Here is a 20,895-nt window from a genome sequence, read left to right on the forward strand (position 1 = left end):
AGCCACCTCGCTCAAACACCCTTAGGTTTTAAAGTTTAAGTTTGGGGTGTTTAAATTTTGCAGTTAGATTTGCTAGGTAGTCCTGGGTATTTTGGGAAGGTTCTTGTTTTGGCAGCATGTCAGACTTTATCCTTGATGCTTGGGCCTTTTCAGGTTTGAGCCTGCTCTGCTGTCTCGGAACTAGTTTAGTCGGAAGGGACTGGCAGTTGTCTGTTGGAGGGTAGATTCATCTGGTGTGTATTACGCTGATGGGGTTTTTTGGTTGTTTACTCATTTGGAAGATTTCAGTATGGACCAGACTGTTTGTGTAGAGTGGGAATTGAGTAGGTTGGAATCGGCATGATACTGAGACCGAAATAGTAATTATGGCTTCGTTTGTCCTGAAGGATTCTGTCGTGCACTTCAGTTGTCTCAGCCTCTTCAGAGTTGAACCTGATGTGGTTGTCATCGTCCACCTGATATTTCAAATGTTCACTTTTCAGGAGGTTTTTTCTTTTTCATTTTACAGAAGCCTTTTGGGACCCTTTGTCACATGTCTTTCTTCCTTCCATCTCTTCACTACTGTCAGAGGTCAGAGCTCCTTCCCTCTCTTTTCCTTCTCCAAGCACCAAGATTTTGACATGAACATCTTTTTTTTTTTTTTTTTTGAGATGAAGTCTTGCTCTGTTACCCATGCTGGAGTGCAGGTGGTGTGATCTCAGCTCACTGCAGCCTCCGCCTCCTGGGCTCAAGCGATACTTGTGCCTCAGCCTGCTAAGTAGCCAGGACTACAGGTGCCCACCACACCCGGCCAATTTTTGTATTTTTAGTAGAGATGGGGTTTTACCACGTTGGCCAGGCTGGTCTCAAACTCCTGACCTCAAGTGATCCACCCACCTCAGCCTCCCAAAGTGGTGGGATTACAGGCATGAGCCACTGTGCCTAGCCCGATGTGAACATTTCTACCTGTAGTGTTTCTTGGAGACCTGTTAATATTTTCATACTTGCAAAAATGGGCATATTTATGTAAAGGAAGATAAAAAAGGAAGTAAAATACCATCTGAGTGACTGTGGGCCTGAAGTCAGATCTGGCTTCTAGAAACCATCTGTTTTCATTTTTAGGGTGTTACGTAGTTAATCCTTGGCTTAGCAGTGGGTACGTGGAAATAAAGATGTGTCCTGCTGTGTTAACAGGCCCTTCATGAGGCAGCACACATGTCATTCTTGTTACTGTGTACTTAGCTGCTAAAATGAATCCTCCTATAAATTATGTGAAACTAAAAGGATTTTCTGATCTTATAGAGTTGAAGTATTGATAACACCAAGGAAATCTATCACAATTTGAAAAGATAAGCAAAAGTTTGATTTCCAGACACTACAGAAGTAAAAATGGTAAGTTTGTTTTTGATCACAGATACTGTTTCTTCACTCATGTACAGAGATGTTTGTAGCCTTTTCCAAAGCATTTGCTTCCATTACCATTTTTATTAGCCCTTTTGGGTTATAAAGTAATATTATCTATTCTGTATTCCATTCTAATAGTGTAGAAACAAAGTCAGTGCCCCATTACTCTGAGCCACTGCCCAGAGACAACAGCTCTTCAGTTTGCTTGTCCCTCCTTGGTCCTTCAGTTGTGCTCCTACAGGCTTCGCTTTTATACACGAGCGATATAGCATCATTCTGAATTGTGCAGCTTAAAAGATGAACGTTGGGCTGCTTGCTCTCTTTACATCATTTTTAACTTAATCCTCACATCCCTAGCGTCCAATGCGAATTTTTGTGAATGATGACCGCCATGTGATGGCAAAGCATTCTTCCGTTTATCCAACACAAGAGGAGCTGGAGGCAGTCCAGAACATGGTGTCCCACACGGAGCGGGCGCTCAAAGCTGTGTCCGACTGGATAGACGAGCAGGAAAAGGGTAGCGGCGAGCAGGCAGAGTCTGATAACATGGATGTGCCCCCAGAGGACGACAGTAAAGAAGGGGCCGGGTAAGTGAGGTTTTCTGTTGTCGTTTTCTTTCTTTTAGAGAGGGTAGCTAGAGTAGAGGTTGGCACCTGATTTCTAAGAAACTCCAGCCTCTCTGGGGACCTCTGGGTTGTGGTCAGACCGAATTCCTCACTGAGCTGGGTGTTGGTCTGTCCCTCAGGGAACAGAAGACGGAGCACATGACCAGAACCCTGCGGGGAGTGATGCGGGTGGGCCTGGTGGCAAAGGGCCTTCTACTCAAGGGAGACTTGGATCTGGAGCTGGTGCTGCTGTGTAAGGAGAAGCCCACAACCGCCCTCCTGGACAAGGTGGCCGACAACCTGGCCATCCAGCTTGCTGTAAGTGTGGCCACCACTGCCGGGTAGGTGGGTGGGGGGTGGTAGGCGTGCTGATTGGGGATGTGGGGCCCAGGAAGAAGTGTCCTGCTAGGCCGTGCTCCAAGAAGCACATGCCAGACTTGCCCTGGCACTTGCTGTGTATGTGCCTTCTCGGTAGGTGACAAGCAGGACACCACCAAGCCACTGAGATTCTGTGGAACCTGACTGCAGGGGTCATAAGGACCCCGTGCCTATTGTGTGCCAGGCTGCACCAGCCCGAGGTCATTGGGCATAAACTTCACGTCTAGGCTCCATTGGATTGGGTGGCTAGATAGTAGCAGAGTTGTTATCTCTTCCATTGGATCCAAAGCTGAATGTAAAGAATTTTTTTTTTCTTTTGAGACAGAGTCTCGCTCTGTTGCCCAGGCTAGAGTGCAGTGGCTCGATCTCAGCTCACTGCAACCTCTACCTCTGAGGTAGACAATTCTCCTACCTCAGACTCCCAAGTAGCTAGGATTACAGGCATGCACCACTACACCTAGCTAATCTTTATATTTTTAGTATAGACAGGGTTTCACTATGTTGGTCAGGCTGTCCTCTTAACTCCCGACCTCAGATGATTCGTCCACCTCAGCCTCCCAAAGTGCTGGGATCACAGGCGTGAGCCACCACGCCCAGCTGAAAATCTTTTCTATATGTTTATTTTATTTTATAAATAGAGATGAGTTCTTGCTGTATTGCCCTGGCTGGATTCAAACTCTTGCCCTCAAGCAGTCCTCCTGTCCCCAGCCTCCCAGTGCTGAGATTAGAAGTGTGAGCCACCACATGCAATTTTTTTTTTTTTTTTTGAGATGAAGTCTTACTCTGTTGCCCAGGCTGGAGTGCAGTGGTGCAGTCTCGGCTCACTGCAACCTCTGCCTCCTGAGTTCAAACGATTCTCCTGCCTTAGCCTCCCGAGTAGCTGGTATTACAGGCACATGCCACTACGTCCAGCTAATTTTTGTACTTTTAGTAGAGATGGGGTTTCACCATGTTGGCCAGGGTGGTCTCGAACTCCTGACCTCAAGTGATCTGCCCACCTCGGCCTTCCAAAGTGCTGGGATTACAGGCATGAGCCACCGCGCCCGGCCATTTTTTTTTTTTTTTAAGATGAGGAAGGTTTCGCTCTGTAGCCCAGGCTGGAGTGTGGTTGCGCAATTATGGTTCAATGCAACCTCCACTTCCAGGGCTCAGGTGATCCTCCCATTGCAGCCCCCTGAGTAGCTAGGACTACAGTCATGTACTACCACCCCGAGCTAAAAGATCTTTTTTTTTTTTTTTTTTAAACCATTTATTTGTTTCATTGTGAAAAGTATTGCATAAATAATGGCCTCTGTTTATTGAGTGTTTGCTAAAGTCAGGCCGTCAGCCAGATGTGCTCTTGATGTGTGTTATTTCATCCTCCTCTAAGTGGGACAGTTGATGTGACAGACGTGCAGGGCAGCTGAGGAATGGATCCCAAGACCCACGGCTGGGCTGTTTGGAGGCATCAGAACCTCTGCCAGCTGTTGCCTCCTCAGGACACGGTCCCCCGAATTTATAGGATAAGCAAAAAAGAAGTGTACAAGCGTCTATGAATCTTTGACAGAGTCTTGCTCTGTCATCCAGGCTGGAGTGCAGTGGCATGATCTCGGGTCACTGCAGCCTCTGCCCTCGCTGGCTCAAGTGTTCCTCCCACCTCAGCTTCCCAAGTAGCTGGGACTACAGGTGTGTGCTACCACACCCAGCTATTTTTTGTATTGTCTGTGTGTTTGTGTGTAGATACAAGGTTTTGCCATGTTGCCTAGGCTGTTCTTGAACTCCTGATGACAGGCCTGAGCCACCACAGCCTTTGAATCTTTGAATCTTATTCCTTAGAAAAACCTGATTTACTTTCACAACGCAGATTTGTATTCTCTCACATGGGACTGACGATTTTGGGTTCAGGACAAAGATCAGGATTAAAATATGGAGCTGATGTAAATGCATTAGATACTTCTGAGGAGCTATTGAAGATGAAGCTGTGAAGTTTTTCTAGTGATAATTTTCTTTTTTTTTTTTCTTTTGAAGGTACATCAGCATAGAGGTAATTCTTTTTCTTTTTTGAGACAGTCTTGCTTTGTCACCCAGGCTGGAGTGCAGTGGTGCGATGTTGGCTTACTGCAACCTCCGCCTCCTGGGTTCAAGTGATTCTCCTGCTTCAGCCTCCTGAGTAGCTGGGATTATGGGTGCCCGCTGCCATGCCCAGCTAATTTTTGTATTTTTAGTAGAGACCATGTTGGCCAGGCTGGTCTCGAACTCCTGACCTCAGGTATTATGCCCACTTCTGCCTCCCAAAGTTCTGGGATTACAGTGTCCTGTGTCCTGCCCATAGTGTTAATTTTTTGGCGGGGGCGGGACGGAGTTTCGCTGTTGTTGCCCAGGCTGGAGTGCAGTGAGGCGATCTCAACTCACTGCTACCCCCACCTCCCAGGTTCAAGCGATTCTCCTGCCTCAGCCTCCTGAGTAGCTGGGATTGGAGGCATGCACCACCACGACCAGCTAATTTCATGTTTTTAGTAGAGATGGGGTTTCTCCATGTTGGTCAGGCTGGTCTCGAACTCCCGACCTCAGGTGATCTGCCTGCCTTGGCCTCCCAAAGTGCTGGGATTACAGGCGTGAACCACTGCGCCCAGCCCATAGTAATAATTCTTAAATTAACTTTATTCTTGTCTCTGTCTAACAAGGATATTAAATGAAGCAAATTGGCATAAATGTTTCTACAGTAAAAACATTTGTGAGAAACACCATTCCTTTTTTTATTTTTTCTTTCTTTTTTTTTTTGAGATGGAGTCTCACTGTGTCGCCCAGGCTGGAGTGCAGTGGCGCCATCTTGGCTCACTGCAAGCTCCGCCTCTTGGGTTCACGCCTTTCTCCTGCCTCAGCCTCCCAAGTAGCTGGGACTACAGGCGCCTGCCACCACGCCCAGCTAATTTTTTGTATTTTTTGTAGCATCTCTGGTCTTTACCCATCAGGTGAAGTTTCACCTGTGTTAGCCAAGATGGTCTCGATCTCCTGACCTTTTTTTTTTTCTTTTTTTTTTTAAAGGAGACAGGGTCTCTTGCTCTGTTGCCCAGGCTTGGGTACAGTGGTGCAATCACAACTCACTGCAGCCTCAGGCAGTCCTCCCACCTCAGCCTCCTGAGTAGCTGGGACCGCAAGCATGTGCCTGCCACCATGTCTGGCTAATTTTTAAAATTTTTTGTAGATACAAGGTTTCACTATGTTGTCCTGGCTGATTTTGAGCTCCTGGCCTTAAGCTATTTGCTTGCCTCAGCCTCCCAAATTGCTGGGATTACAGGCATGCACCATTGAGCCTGGCCAATAATTACTCCTTAAAGATGAAAATAATAGGTATTTTAAAAATCATTTTTAGTGGTTCCTTAAGGGGGCGAATCACTCTCCTCCGCTGATAACATTTGGCAGTGTCTGTTGACAGTGTGGTGGTGTGGTACTCTCAGCACCTAATGGGTGAAGACCAGAGATGCTGCTGAACACCCTATCATGTGCAGAGTAGTCCCCCAACCAAGAATTATCCAGCCCAGAAGGTCAGTTGTGCTGAGGTTGAGAAATCCTGTTTCAGATTTTTCAATGTATTTTTTCTGCTCCCAACATATTTACTTAGCTTCCTTCAGCAAAAATATTAAAAAGCTTGAATTTTCGGCCGGGCGCGGTGGCTCACGCTTGTAATCCCAGCACTTTGGGAGGCCGAGGCGGGCGGATCACGAGGTCAGGAGATCGAGACCACGGTGAAACCCCGTCTCTACTAAAAATACAAAAAAATTAGCCAGGTGTGGTGGCAGGCGCCTGTAGTCCCAGCTACTCAGAGAGGCTGAGGCGGGAGAATGGCGTGAACCGAGACTGCGCCACTGCACTCCAGCCTGGGTGACAGAGCGAGAGTCTGTATCCAAAAAAAAAAAAAAAGCTTGAATTTTCTTCTTCTTCTTTTTTTTTTTTTTTTTTTGAGACTGTGTCTTGCTCTGTTCCCCAGGCTGGAGAGCAGTGGCACAGTCTCAGCTCACTGTAGCCTCCGCCACCCTGCCTCAGCTTCCCAAGTAGCTGGGATTACAGGCCCCTGCCACCGTGCCGGGCTATTTTTTATATTTTTAGTACAGACAGGATTTCACAATATTGGCCAGACTGGTCTCGAACTCCTGACCTCAAGTGACCCGCCCGCCTCGTCCTCTCAAAGTGCTGGGATTACAGGTGTGAGCCACTGCCCTCAGCCAAAAGCTTGAATTTTCTTTGTCAAGTTATAGAAGGTGGTATCAAGAATGAAGATAGTTGTGAGTGTCCTTGTAGATGTGCATTTGCAGCAAGTATATACTTTTAGATGCATCATAAGATACTGCACACTGGCTATTTCACTGCACACAGGTTTTATTCTACACTGGCTGCTCATCCCAGCGTGAAAGTAGCAGTGGCTGGATGCCCACTCTGCAGTGTCCACTGCTTTCCCCGCAGCGTCTGCTTGAGGCTTCCAGCAGCCTTATGGTGTAGTTCGTGTCATTAAGTCCATTATACAGATTAGAGTCTGTATGAGAGTGATTTATCCAAAGTTAATCACCTACTAAAGGACAAAAGGAGGGTCTCCTCCTCCTGGATCCTAAACTCTTTGCCATTGGTTTTTTTTTTTTTTTTTTTTTTTTTTTTGGAGACGGAGTCTCACTCTTGTCACCCAAGCTGGAGTGCAGTGGCGCGATCTCAGCTCACTGCAGGCTCTGCCTCCCAGGTTCAAGTGAGTCTCCTCCTTCAGTCTTCTGAGTATCTGGGACTACATGCTTCCATCACTGCGCCCAGCTAATTTTTGTATTTTTAGTAGGGATGGGGTTTCACCTTGTTGGCCAGGTTGGTCTTGAACTCCTGACCTCAAGTGATCTGCCCACCTCAGCCTCCCAAAGTGCTGGGATTACAGGCGTGAGCCACCTCACCTGGCCTAACATTGCTTCTTTGTTTGTTTTTTTGTTTTTGTTTTGAGACAGAGTCTCGCTCTATTGCCCAGGCTGGAGTGTAGTGGCGTGATCTTGGCTCACTGCAAGCTCTGCCTCCTGGGTTCACGCCATTCTTCTGCCTCAGCGTCCTGAGTAGCTGGGACTACAGGCGCCCGCCACAACGCCCAGCTGGTTTTTTTGTATTTTTAGTAGAGATGGGGTTTCACCTTGTTAGCCAGGATGGTCTCAATCTCCTGACCTCGTGATCCGCCCACCTCAGCCTCCTAAAGTGCTGGGATTACAGGCGTGAGCCACTGCACCTGGCCTAACATTGCTTTTTTGTTTGTTTGTTGTTGTTGTTTTTGTTTTTTGTTTTTTGTTTTTTTGAGCTAGAGTCTCGCTCTGTTGCCCAGGCTGGAGTGCAGTGGTGTGATCTCGGCTCACTGCAAGCTCCGCCTCCCATGTTCATGCCATTCTCCTGCCTCAGCCTCCCGAGTAGCTCAGACTACAGGTGCCTGCCACCTCGCCCGGCTAGTTTTTTGTATTTTTAGTAGAGATGGGGTTTCACTGTGTTAGCCAGGATGGTCTCGATCTCCTGACCTCGTGATCCGCCCACCTCGGCCTCCCAAAGTGCTGGGATTACAGGCATGAGCCACCGTGCCCGGCCCTACCATTGCATTTTTAAGCACCATTTGGAAATCACTTCTTTCACTAGTTATCCCTCTTTCAAGTACCCAAAAGGTGGCCAAAGACCTGGCCAGTTAGAGAGATCCGGACATCCCAGGTGAAGTCACTTCCGCGACATCATACCCAAGAAGTTGGCCTTTCTGTTGCAGGAATAGGTGGAGCCAGATAAAATTGTTGATTGCTTTGAGGAGAAAGTGTTTTGAAAGTTGCATTTTATTTTTTAGGCTGTAACAGAAGACAAGTACGAAATACTGCAATCTGTCGACGATGCTGCGATTGTGATAAAAAACACAAAAGAGCCTCCATTATCCCTGACCATCCACCTGACATCCCCTGTTGTCAGAGAAGAAATGGAGAAAGTATTAGCTGGAGGTAGGAAGGCCGAGACAGGCTGGCAGGACTTTGAAAATGTGGTGTTCCCTCACTATTCAAATGTGCTATTCAGTTTTAGACTGCTTTGGTAAAAGGCTACGGTGTAGATTGACCACCTTTACTCTGAGATCACATCTCCCGTTGGCTTTGAGTACTTGGGAGTTTGACAAAACGGTCGCACTAAAAGTGAGTAGCACTTTTCATAGGGGACTGCACCATTTTCCTTTTATCTTCATCCTTAAATGTTCTCAAACATGAATGTGGAAGTTGCTTTTCTATGGAGCCATTCTCTGGCTGTGGAGAAGTGTCCCTGGTGATTCCATGGTTTTAAAGATGAGACAACCAGACGGTTTCTGCATGAGCACCACGTTGGAGATTACCAACAGCCTGTGCTGCAGCTGAGCTGAGGGCCTCTTCGTTTGTCCTCTGTCATGGCTCTTTTATCATCTAAAGTGACAGAAGCACAAAGAGCTGATACAGAGTTTTGGATAAAGTTTTAAACAGTTGTCCAATTTTTCAAACCACATCATTGGACCTCACGCTAATAGTGTGCTCACAGTCCATGGCCCGCCCCTCGTGTGCCTGTCTTCAGGCCTTATCCAAACCCCTGGTGTGCAGATGGCAGAGAAGACAAACGCTCCACTTGGCCGCAGCATAGGCTGGCATAGCGCCCTTGTTGCTGTTTACCTTTGGTTCTCATAGCTGATTCCGACTACCAAAGCCCTTCTAGTTGATCAACATAGGGACGCTGGACCTTTGACCAACAGGACTCTCTCTGTCAAGGGCTGGGGCTAGGGCAGTCCCGCCTGGTGGGCGGAGTTGGTCCCCTTTGCCGCAGATGCCTTGGGATGGCTGTTGTGGGATGCAGAGAGGGAGTTCATTTCCTCTCCCCCGGCCTTTTTAAATTTTTTCCTATTGAACATTTTAGCATAGCTAATTTATTGGGAGAACATGGGGAGGAGGTAAGGGAAGAGGATTAGAAGATAGGCTCCACCTATCTCTCCCCTCCCTCATGAGATTATTCCTTTTAGAATAACTCCCCACTTTTGTTTTTATGTTTGTTTTATTTTTTATTTTTCTTTCTTTTTTCTTTTTCTTTTTCTTTTTGGAGGGGGCCTCCAATTTTTACAATTTCCTCACAGGGCAGAGTTCAATGTGCTCTAGTTTCTCCTTCCCTGGTCCAGGGTGGAGATGAATTCAGCTTCTGGGAAACTCAGCTGCCCTTTAGAAAGCTGCCACATCCCCTTTCCACCTGACAGAAACCCCTTGGTCAAACTGTGCCTTGTCTTCTTATTCCATCCATGAATAGAAACGCTATCAGTCAACGACCCCCCGGACGTTCTGGACAGGCAGAAATGCCTTGCTGCCTTGGCGTCCCTCCGACACGCCAAGTGGTTCCAGGTTTGCATTTTGTTCTTCTATTTGTCTTTTGGTAGAGAATTCCTAAGTTTTAACTTGGCTAACTGTCACCATAAAGATTCCTTAACATTGACGATAGCCGTGCCGAGCTTAGCATCTGCGACTGCGCAGGTCCTAAAGGAGTGCACCTCAACAAATTCGACCCCAAAAGAGGCTGAGACTGAGTTGGTGGGCTGCTGCTGCTGCTGCTTTGTGTTAAGAGTAACACTCTCTTGTACACGTGGTGATATTGCGGCTGGCCACACCCTTGGTGGTCGCCAGTGTTGACTGTTTACCCTTGGCAAAGCAGCACCGTGACACTTGTTTTGTTCATGTTGACCTGTGCCCTAGGCGGTGCCTCAGACTGAAGAGCCTGTGTTTTGTTCCCCTAGGCCAGAGCCAACGGGCTGAAGTCCTGTGTCATTGTGATCCGGGTCTTGAGGGACCTGTGCACTCGCGTGCCCACCTGGGGTCCCCTCCGAGGCTGGGTAAGGCATGTTGCTGTGGCTACTAGGGGGTGGTATGTGCAGTCTCTTGAATATTACAGGAACACTTGATGGTCACGGGGCAGGAGTGCACCCTTGACGTGTGGCTGGTGTGTACTCTCCGGAGCTGCCTGTGGAGCTGCTCCTGCTTTCCACACCTAGGGTTAGGGTTGGGGTTGGGGCAGTGCGGGTTGGGGCCCTCTGCACGGGTCGCACAGCTCAATCCCAGGAGGGGGCTGAGCAGGAGGTGGGAATGATCCCTCTTGGAAGGTTTGTAGATGCTCTCAGGCAGGACCAGTTCTTGCCAGTTGCCCCCCTTTTTTTTCAGCTTGCAGTTGGGGTGGTTTTTATATTTGTAAATAAATGGTTAGATTTTAGTATGAGGTACTACATTATAACCTTAGCTTGGTCTCTGAGCTCACACAGCCTGCAGGATGTCATGTCTGGTCCTTGAAGTCCCCTGTCCTAGGTGCCCTGGCTCAGACTTAGCCCTGAGGCTTTGACTTTACTCGACTGGATGGCTATGATTCCCACGTGTGCTCCGAACCACTCATGCAGTGACAGCTCCCTAGTGGTGGCCGGCCCCATCCTGTAGGCTCTTGGCTCACTGTCCCTCTTCCCTTTCAGCCTCTTGAGCTCCTGTGTGAGAAATCCATCGGCACGGCCAACAGACCGATGGGTGCTGGCGAGGCCCTGCGGAGAGTGCTGGAGTGTCTGGCGTCGGGCATCGTGATGCCAGGTTGGGGCCATGTGCTTTGCAGGTTGCAGGGAAAGGACAGGGTTCCAGGCCGCCTCCTGGCGGGTACACTGACTGGGTTAGGACAGCAGCAGCCCCATATCCACCCCCTAGAGCTGAAGCATGTGACTACCCTCTGGCACCATCATATCCAGCCCTGACCGGGTCCGCAGCCGTCATTCAGAGGGCGGATCCGGGGCAGTGGTGACCCACTCCCACGTGACTTTCTTGCTCTGAGACACTTGTGAATTATTTCTGTCAAGGGCTGGACGCCGAGTGGGTCACCGAGCTAGGCATGTTTTCCAGAGCTGGGTGTGGATGGGGCGCGGGGGGTAACACACCTAGTTCCCTCAGCCAGCACACCTCTTCAGAGATGCTAAAAGATAATCCTCTGCATATCTTCCTTGTTTCCTGCCTTCAGATGGTTCTGGCATTTATGACCCTTGTGAAAAAGAAGCCACTGATGCTATTGGGCATCTAGACAGACAGCAACGGGAAGATATCACACAGAGTGCGCAGGTATAGTCATCGCCATTGCCAACGTGCGCCCTGACCCAGTCTGTAATCACTGGCTTCCAGTTCCATTACTGGGTATTCCCAGGGTAGCCCCTGGACTCGTAGGCTCAGGTCGGGGACTGAAGGCAAAGGGATTGTGTCTGATACAGGGCGCCCCAATCTGGGCTGCTTCTTTCCCCTGGTGCCATGCGTGGTTGTCGTCTGCCCCCTCCCTTGGCTTGCTCGAGTGCCGTTTTCGGACACTCTGAGTGGCGCTGGGAGATGTGTTTGCTGTGCGGACTGCTCCAGGGGACCTTCCCCTGCAGGCCACCACATGGCTCCGTGTGGCAACCAGTCCCCAGGTTGGGGTCTCCTGTATTCCTCTGGAAGGGGGGTGGTCACAGGCTGGCCTTCCCCCACAGCAAGGCTGAGCTTGAGCAGTCAGGCTCTCCCCTGGCTGGTGGGGGACCCCTTGCTGTTGTAAGGGAGACCATTAGCAGCCCTTCAGCTCTGCCCCTCCTCAGAAGGCAGTAGTGAGCGCACACTCCATGGCCGGGAGCACAGGGCAGCTGAGTCAGATCCTCTTCCCCTTCTCCAGCACGCACTGCGGCTTGCTGCCTTCGGCCAGCTCCATAAGGTCCTGGGCATGGACCCTCTGCCTTCCAAGATGCCCAAGAAACCAAAGAATGAAAACCCAGTGGACTACACCGGTAAGCCCGCGACGGTTGCCTAATGGCTGGGGCTCCAGGAAGAGTCACCATCTGCATCGCCCAGCCATGCCCTGCTCTCTCCTTGCAGTTCAGATCCCACCAAGCACCACCTATGCCATTACGCCCATGAAACGCCCAATGGAGGAGGACGGGGAGGAGAAGTCGCCCAGCAAAAAGAAGAAGAAGATTCAGAAGAAAGGTACAGGCCGGGCGCGGTGGCTCACGCCTGTAATCCCAGCACTTTGGGAGGCCGAGGCGGGAGAATCGCTTGAGCTCAGGAGTTTTGAGACCACCAGTCTGGGCAACATGGCGAAACCCCGTCTCTACAAAAAATACAAAAATTAGCTGGGTGTGGTGGCGTACCTGTAGTGCCAGCTACTTGGGAGGCTGAGATGGGAGGATGGCTTGAGCCTGGGAGGCAGAGGTTGCAGTGAGCAACTGCACTCCAGCCTGGGCAACAGAGCGAGACCGTGCTTAAAATCAGTGTTGAAAAATTTTAGAAGCTAAATAGGTAAAGCAGGAAGGTGCAGACCTCCGCTAGTGCTGCAGCTTTATCCATCTGGTCCTGTGAAGGCTCACCCGGAAGCTATGGGACGCCTGCTTTTGTTTGATTTTTCTCATTTGTGATTTCTGAGTCCTTTTAACAATGATGAGGCATGATTGGGGATGTGGAAGATAAGTAGGATGGTGGTGCTACAGCTGGAGGCCACAGAAGTGCAAGCTGGGCTCAGTTTGTGTAGCTGCCCCACCCACTGTGTTACGCCACAGAGGCAGCCCTGGGGGTTAGGATTGGCAGAGCTCTCTCTCGTGGAGACCTGCCATCGTGCTGATCCAGAGCCACCTTGCTATTCTCTCTGTAGAGGAGAAGGCAGAGCCCCCCCAAGCTATGAATGCCCTGATGCGGTTGAACCAGCTGAAGCCAGGGCTGCAGTACAAGCTGGTGTCCCAGACTGGGCCCGTCCATGCCCCCATCTTTACCATGTCTGTGGAGGTTGATGGCAATTCATTCGAGGCCTCTGGGCCCTCCAAAAAGACGGCCAAGCTGCATGTGGCCGTTAAGGTAAGTGTGGCCAGCGTCACTGTCTTCCAATGGTAGAACCATGGTCTTTGTTTTGGGCCCCTTCTGAGCCATTGTCTCTCAGGGAGGGCATATAGATCCTAAAAACACACATGGTTAGATGGCGAGTATTTGCCAAGTCACATGTGGCAAGAACGCCTTCCCACTGTGGCTGGCAGGCAGAGGGGTCCCCAAACATGATTGGGGCATTAGGGCCTCCTGGGAGCAGGAGCTGAAAGGAAACAGCCCTCCTCCAGATGGCTTCCCGGGTGGGTGCCTGTAGGCCATGGGGAGGCCCTGCATGCATGGCTCCCGGGCTGAGCCCTGCTTCACTGGGACCTTGGGGGTCTTGCTCCTCCGCAGGTGTTACAGGACATGGGCTTGCCGACGGGTGCTGAAGGCAGGGACTCGAGCAAGGGGGAGGACTCGGCTGAGGAGACCGAGGCGAAGCCAGCGGTGGTGGCCCCCGCCCCAGTGGTAGAAGCTGTCTCCACCCCTAGTGCGGCCTTTCCCTCAGATGCCACTGCCGAGGTGAGCACATGGTAGGCGCTGGGAGTGACTGCCTGGACAGAGCAGGCAGCCATGTGTCCTGTCAGTGAGGTGGTTACTGGTCCTTGTTAATTTGCCCCAAAAAGGGGACCTTTCAGGCCAGAAGTCCCGCACAGGAAGCTGGGTGCTGCCCTCTGAGCCGTGTCGGGGAGGGCTTTGTGGATGTTGTCCCAGCATCCTAGGCTACACTGGGGTGGCCCTGGGTTGAGAACGTGCTGTTCAGAGGGGAGGCACAGGGAGGGGGGCACATTGCTGGAAGGCCCTCACTAGAGTCAGTGGAGACTCTGGCAAGGGCTGGCAGTGTATGAAGAGCAGAGGCCCCGCCTCAGTCCTGCCGCTCCTCCCATGTGGTTGGAATGCCCATAGCTGAGTTTGTCGGCCTTCTTTTCTGTTTTCCCTGAGAACGTAAAACAGCAGGGGCCGATCCTGACAAAGCACGGCAAGAACCCAGTGATGGAGCTGAACGAGAAGAGGCGTGGGCTCAAGTACGAGCTCATCTCCGAGACTGGGGGCAGCCACGACAAGCGCTTCGTCATGGAGGTGCGCGGCCTGGAGCTGCCTGCTGGGGCAGTCCCATGGGGAGGCCTGGGGTCCCCCTGCCCCTGGAGGGAGGCACTGAGTCATCTCCATTTGCACTTTCCAGGTCGAAGTGGATGGACAGAAGTTCCAAGGTGCTGGTTCCAACAAAAAGGTGGCGAAGGCCTACGCTGCTCTTGCTGCCCTAGAAAAGCTTTTCCCTGACACCCCTCTCGCCCTTGATGCCAACAAAAAGAAGAGAGCCCCAGTACCCGTCAGAGGGGGACCGAAATTTGCTGCTAAGGTGAGCAGTGGCCCTTGAACCTCCTGGCCCGGGCATGGGTTCTTCTGCAATGTGAGCACGAAGGGAATGTCACTTCCCTGTGTTCTCTTCTAGCCACATAACCCTGGCTTCGGCATGGGAGGCCCCATGCACAACGAAGTGCCCCCACCCCCCAACCTTCGAGGGCGGGGAAGAGGCGGGAACATCCGGGGACGAGGGCGCGGGCGAGGATTTGGTGGCGCCAACCATGGAGGCTACATGAATGCCGCCGGTAAGGGCCCTCATACTGCACTGTCCCCGCCTTCCCCACGTGCATGCTCTGGGAACAAATGTGTGGGGCTCCTGGGGTGGGCCGGAGACACTGCTGGACCCCGGTAACCCTGTCTTTGCCTTTCCAGGCGCTGGATATGGAAGCTATGGGTACGGAGGCAACTCGGCAACAGCAGGCTACAGTAAGTGTGCGTTTCTGTCTGTCTGACCTGGGAAGCAGCCGCAGTGTAGCTTCTGGGCCTGAGTTAGCAAAGGGTGGCCAGAGCAGCCTCGAGGAGGCTGTAGAAGGGGCACACACCTTTTTCCGGTGATTAGGTCAGATGGCCCTCGACCCCCCCCCAACCCCGGCCCCACAGTGGGATTGATTGTGTTAACACACAAACTCGTGTAACTGCAAAGTTCCTTAAAAGTTAGAATTTTAAATTTCTCTGCTTTAAGCCATGCGAAGCACCAATCTTGTGAATACGCTTTTCCAGCCAGTGCACAGCTCTTGTCTTGAGAAGGAGCCTTCATTGGGGGGTTACAGGAGCAGAGAAATCTAAAACATGAATTTCAAATGTGGCGCTCTGTGCCCTTTTTCAAAAGAATTCTAATTTCTTCTCTCTGCTCTGTCTCCCCCTTTTGTAGGTGACTTTTTCACAGACTGCTACGGCTATCATGATTTTGGGTCTTCCTAGAGCGTCTAAAAGTATTGCACACAAAATCAACTTTTTACTCCAATTTCCTCCAACTCCAAAACCCAAAGTGTCCGTGCTGTGTCCCTGTGCTTCACTGGGTTTCTCAACCGTGGCTTTTCACCGCAGCTTGTCTGAAACTCTTAGCCTGCAGAATTTAAGACAATGGCAGTTTTTATCGTGATTTGCCTTTGAACTTGGTCCTATTGAAGTTCACAATAAGTGGAAAACAATTTTTTCAGAGAATGTATTTTTGTGCAGAATTGCACAGAATTCTAGAGACAGCGTTGTTCGGCATCAAGGCAAAAGCCCACCTTTGCTTTTTATGGAAAGCATTACTTTATTTAAAGAGACAGACAATGACGCATTTTAATCTACCTTTGTCTTAATTTACAGCAGGTTTTGTATGAATTTTTAACCTTTTAACAAACTCCCAAATCTGGTTGATGCCTTTGACAGTGATGAAAACGATTTCACCACATCTGAATCCAGAGAAACCGGCTTTTTTTCTTATTACGAGCATGTTAAAACGTTGGGAACATGTGGGGAATTGTATATTGCGCTGAATTAACTTCTCCCGCCTCTTGTAATGCTCTGGTGGGTTCTTGTTTGGGAATGCAATATTTTGTGGCTGGTTTAGCTAGAGAGTGAACTCTCAAAGGTATCAAAACTGTGCTTCCATTATTAGTGCAAGAAACAGACAGGCTTTAAGGGGTAGATGACGTGAAATTTTGCAAGTCTTAATTACAGCTGCAGATGCATGGGATTCTGGGTTTTTTTGTTGCTTTTTAGTTTAATGGGACTTTGAAAGTAATTGAGAAAGAACCGTGATGTTCCCTGCTTCTCCAGTAAAGGACTGGCTTTTGCTTGGGCAGAGGTGGTGCTGCTGGGTGTGCAGCTGCCACAGACTCCAAAGGCATAGAAGTTTCTGTCTGTGCAAACACACGGAGTCATTATGGCTCTTTACTGAGGCCCCTGTTTTCTGGCAGGTGCCTTCCTTGGAAACTGGTTTTGGCTCCGATCAGCGGTTCTTTTTGCAGCAAAGCCTGCATCTGTGTTGACTTGCAAGATTTTGCGTTTATTCAGGCAAAAACTGGTCAAAATGGTTACTACATGATTTGTTCCCAGAGGTTTGAAACATTCAGTGAAACTTTTTAAAACTTTGATTGCATGATGTATTTTTTTTTTAGAAAGTTATTGTTTGAGAATAATGTCTTTTTATACCAGGAAAATAGTTATCCTGAATGACGTTGAAAACTCCTCCTACCCTTTATTTTTTTTTAATCAATACATGTGAAAGTAACAAGCCCTCGGCCCTTGCGTCTTCATTCATTCCCGGCTTCAGGCGGGGCGAGGTGGTGTGCTCAGTGCAGGACACTGGGGAAGCTGGGGCTGTGGGGCTGTGGGGTGTGGGTCCTGGTTGGGGGGTTCTGAAGATCCCATCCTCCCAGTCTCCTCGCTGAGCTGCCGCATGTTTGCTTTCTGGCATTGTGGGACACATCCTCCCCCTTGGTGTCTTGGCTTTGTGATGGCGGGCAAGGGAGGAGGCCTGCCTGAAGAACACAAACTGAAGGTTGCAGATAGTTCTGTCCACGTTGTCATGCAGGCAGCCCACCACACCAGCGTGGGGTACACATCTCCAATGGGTGGAGGCACGTGAGGACTCCCAGTTATCCCACCCCGGAGCCGGTGGGCCCTTAGTGTCCTCAATCTGGGAAGGAAGGACAGGCAGCGTGGGAGCCTCCCCTTCCCTCCCACCCACCCTGGGCCTGGAGGTCTGGGCAGCCTGACTGGGCAAAGGTGGCTGCATTCACAAGCTGACCCGCTCTGAGAGCCCAGGAACTCAGCTGCGCCTGCTGAGCACTTGGGCGTTGGCCAGCTTGGCTGGAGAGCCACCACCATGACCCAGCCTCCCGCCTCACCCACCCTCTGAGCCTTCCCACACCCACTGTGGAGACCCCCTGTGTGGGGCTCCCTTGCAAGGCTTAGGGTGCAGCATTCCCTCAGCCAGTGCCGTCCCCTTTGTTCCACTCGGGCCTCTGGCGGGGCCATGTATTGACAAACCTAGTGATCAGAAGTGGGATCTCACTGCTGCATTTTCAGCTTGCAGCTGAGAATGTAGTGGCTGCACTGCACACTCTCAGCTCTTCTGCTCAGCCCCACCTGCGCCCAGCAGCTGTGCTGGGGATAAGGAAGGGGCCTCGGGGGTCATTAGGGCTGTAGGTCTAGGCCTCACCCGGCTTTCCTGCCCGAGCCGTGGCCAGTGCCCTCCACCAGCCAGGCTGGGGCTTGCTCATATCCTGAGTCACATGCTTGCATGAGTATCGCAAGGGAGGTGCCTGCATCATTGACTGAGTCTCGATTTGTCTTCCAAGAACCAAACCAGCTCAGACCGGTTGGTCGTCTCAGGATGATGACGGTCCAGGGGCCTCTTTAAACAGCATCTTTTAGGGGCCTCCAGGCCTGTGCCTGTGGAGCCTGTTCCCAGCATAGCAGGGAGGAGGGCGGTGGCCGCTGCTTCTCTGGGGCTTTGCTTTTCCTGTCACCATTGGGGATCTCTGGGTAGCCGTCAGCTAGCTATGAATGTCCTCCCGCGCTCGGAGTCCATCTCATTGTAATGTTGACATCGGCTGCAAAAGCTGCTGGCGCGTGCTGCTTGGCAAAGCCCCATTGTTGTCATCAGCTGCTGGGTGAGTGGAGCTGAAGGCTGGGCCAGCCCGAAGGGCTGTGCTAAGGACTGGAGCCACTGCTCTTCTCCCTCCTTGTCCTGCTGCCTCTGACCCAGGCTTGTGGGTCAGCCTTCAGGGCCCATGGCTGCCGCCTGTCCTTCCCTCCCTTCCCCCTGCCCTTTCCCGTCCTCCACCTGACCCACTGCCTCCCTGTTTAGGTCAGTTCTACAGCAACGGAGGGCATTCTGGGAATGCCGGTGGCGGTGGCGGCGGGGGCGGTGGTGGCTCCTCCGGCTATGGCTCCTACTACCAAGGTGACAACTACAACTCACCGGTGCCCCCAAAACACGCTGGGAAGAAGCAGCCGCACGGGGGCCAGCAGAAGCCCTCCTACGGCTCGGGCTACCAGTCCCACCAGGGCCAGCAGCAGTCCTACAACCAGAGCCCCTACAGCAACTATGGCCCTCCACAGGGCAAGCAGAAAGGCTATAACCATGGACAAGGCAGCTACTCCTACTCGAACTCCTACAACTCTCCCGGGGGCGGGGGCGGATCCGACTACAACTACGAGAGCAAATTCAGTGAGTTGGCTTCCAGAGCCCCTCAGCCGGGCCAGGGTCCAGGCCCCAGCAGTGCAGCCCATGGAGTGGCAGAAGCTCGGCACTGCCCGGACCTCTGGTTGAGGGCCTTAGGAGGAGGACAAGTGGTGCTGGCTGCGGGCGGGTGCTAGGAAGATGGGGCGTGGGGCCTCATGGTGCCGTCTCCGCCACTCTCTCTGGTGTGTTCTCCGAAGGCAGGGTAGCTGAGGCCTCTGTCTCGAGGCCCTGGCTGTGGGTGAGGCTGCAAGGTGACTTCCTGGGACTTGCTCTAGAGAGTTTTGCATCCAGCCCCTGCAAGAGCCTGACCTCTCCGCCACTGCCTTTCCGCTTCCTCATGCGCAGACCCAGCAGGCCCGGGCTGTACCAGTGACCCAGTGGGGCTGATTAGGTGTGTCCTTGGGACCCAGCAGCTGTCAGTAGCAGGCCAGGGACTTGACAGAGGCTGTGCTGGTGGGTCAGAAGGGGGTGCCATGTGTCTGGTGCTGCTGGCTGAGGAGAGGCGGCTGCTGGGGTCTCGAGTACTTCCTCAGCTGCTGCTGGGAAGTTTGGGCTGCAGGAGCAGATGGGAAGGCATCCCAGAGCAAGGCTTTGGAGCTTGGCGACCAGCCCAGCCCAGGGCCAGGTGACCCTGCAGGGCTCCAGCTGGCCCCTGGTACTTACCTGATGGGCTGATATGCGACATTGAAGCAGGCAGGCAGAAGAGTTAAGAGGCCCAGGGTCTGGGCCAGGGGCAGGCCGTGTCTGAGGTGCACCACAAGGCCCCTGGGCCGCCCCAGGTGTGTCTTTCCTGGGGCCCCTTAACCGTCCTGTCTTCTCTCCCCCAGACTACAGTGGTAGTGGAGGCCGAAGCGGCGGGAACAGCTACGGCTCAGGCGGGGCATCCTACAACCCAGGGTCACACGGGGGCTACGGCGGAGGTTCTGGGGGCGGCTCCTCATACCAAGGCAAACAAGGTGGGCCTGGAGCCCCTGGTGGCAAAGCATGGGGGGCCTGGCAGCTGCTGTGAAGCGGGATGTGGACCTGGTGGGAGCAGACAGCAGTGTGGGCAGGGCTGTAGTGGCAGGTGGGCCCTGTGAGAACACGCACTCGGGTGCACTGGCAGCTGCTAAGGCTTTCGGGAGCAGCGGGAGAGCCAGCAGTGTCCCCACGCTTAACCCTTGGTACCTGTGTGAAATGTGGGTGACACCAAGGCCAAACAGCTGTTCCCCCGGTTCTGGCCAGTAGCTCAGCCTTGGGCTCAGGTAGCTTCCCCCAGAAACAAGGGTCACAGTGGTCCCACCTCTGAGTTTTGGTGCCAGCCTGATCCAGTGATGTGTGGTAGGTAGGCAGAGCTGCACAGGAGCCCACAAGTCTTGCCCACCTGCATCCTGGCCGAGGCTTGGGTGTGGGCTGCCTAACCTGAGCCCCGCTGGCTGGGCCCCTCGGCTCTAACCCACCACTCTCTCTCCTAGGAGGCTACTCACAGTCGAACTACAACTCCCCGGGGTCCGGCCAGAACTACAGTGGCCCTCCCAGCTCCTACCAGTCCTCACAAGGCGGCTATGGCAGAAACGCAGACCACAGCATGAACTACCAGTACAGATAAGCCCCCGCGGGGCGGAGATTTCTACCTTCTGCACTTACTCCCCATCAGAAGATCGAGTTTTCTGCATCACAGTTAACATGTCAGCTGGCCCTCCAGGCCCCCGCCCCCACCCCGTCCACGTTGCTGTGTTGTGAGGTGCAGCGGGTCACCCTGTGGCCCGTCCTGTGACCCATATTTAGCCGTGTTTGGGACTCCGTGTCTTCAATGGTTTGTTAGTTGCCATTACAACTTTGTCTGGGTAGAGTTTTTGAGTTCTTGCAGTTCAGTATCCCTCTGTCTATTCACACTTCGTGTTAGTGGTAACTCAGTTTGTCTTTAAATAGTTACGGAAGGGATACGTCATTTGTTAATGCTTTTGTGAAGTGAGTTAAACGAGCTTTCTGTATTTTAATGCTTTAGTGTTTCAGTTTTATAAGTGAAGATTTTATTTTAAAAACCAGTGGGAAAGAGTGGGGGGTTTCTTTTTATGTCTGGGTCATTCAGGCAGTACATCTGAATTAAGCTGAATGTAGACAAATAAAGAAAAACAAAACTGCA

At 51.7% G+C, this 20,895-nt stretch overlaps 1 protein-coding gene across 6 annotated transcripts; it reads left to right on the plus strand.

Moving 5' to 3' along the window:
* The first annotated feature begins 492 nt into the window (after positions 1-492).
* ILF3 (interleukin enhancer binding factor 3) lies at positions 493-20,895 on the plus strand. 6 transcript variants are annotated; one of them, XM_032169667.2, is made up of 20 exons: positions 494-570; positions 1,282-1,371; positions 1,741-1,970; positions 2,129-2,306; positions 8,185-8,332; positions 9,642-9,733; positions 10,123-10,218; positions 10,843-10,954; positions 11,373-11,470; positions 12,045-12,156; positions 12,245-12,355; positions 13,017-13,216; positions 13,577-13,744; positions 14,165-14,302; positions 14,406-14,582; positions 14,676-14,832; positions 14,960-15,013; positions 18,393-18,755; positions 19,598-19,726; positions 20,225-20,895. In XM_032169667.2, exons 2-20 carry the CDS (start codon positions 1,369-1,371, stop codon positions 20,356-20,358), a joined length of 2,700 nt encoding a protein of 899 aa, XP_032025558.1. In that variant the 5' UTR covers positions 494-570; positions 1,282-1,368; the 3' UTR covers positions 20,359-20,895. The 6 variants fall into 6 exon arrangements, with proteins under 6 accessions (XP_032025560.1, XP_058281108.1, XP_032025558.1 ...); XM_032169668.2 differs by having other exon boundaries at positions 14,177-14,302; XM_032169669.2 differs by lacking the exon at positions 19,598-19,726 and having other exon boundaries at positions 493-570.

The sequence above is a fragment of the Hylobates moloch genome, unplaced genomic scaffold (genome assembly GCF_009828535.3).
Source record: "Hylobates moloch isolate HMO894 unplaced genomic scaffold, HMol_V3 SCAFFOLD_12, whole genome shotgun sequence".
Taxonomy (NCBI): Eukaryota; Metazoa; Chordata; class Mammalia; order Primates; family Hylobatidae; genus Hylobates; species Hylobates moloch.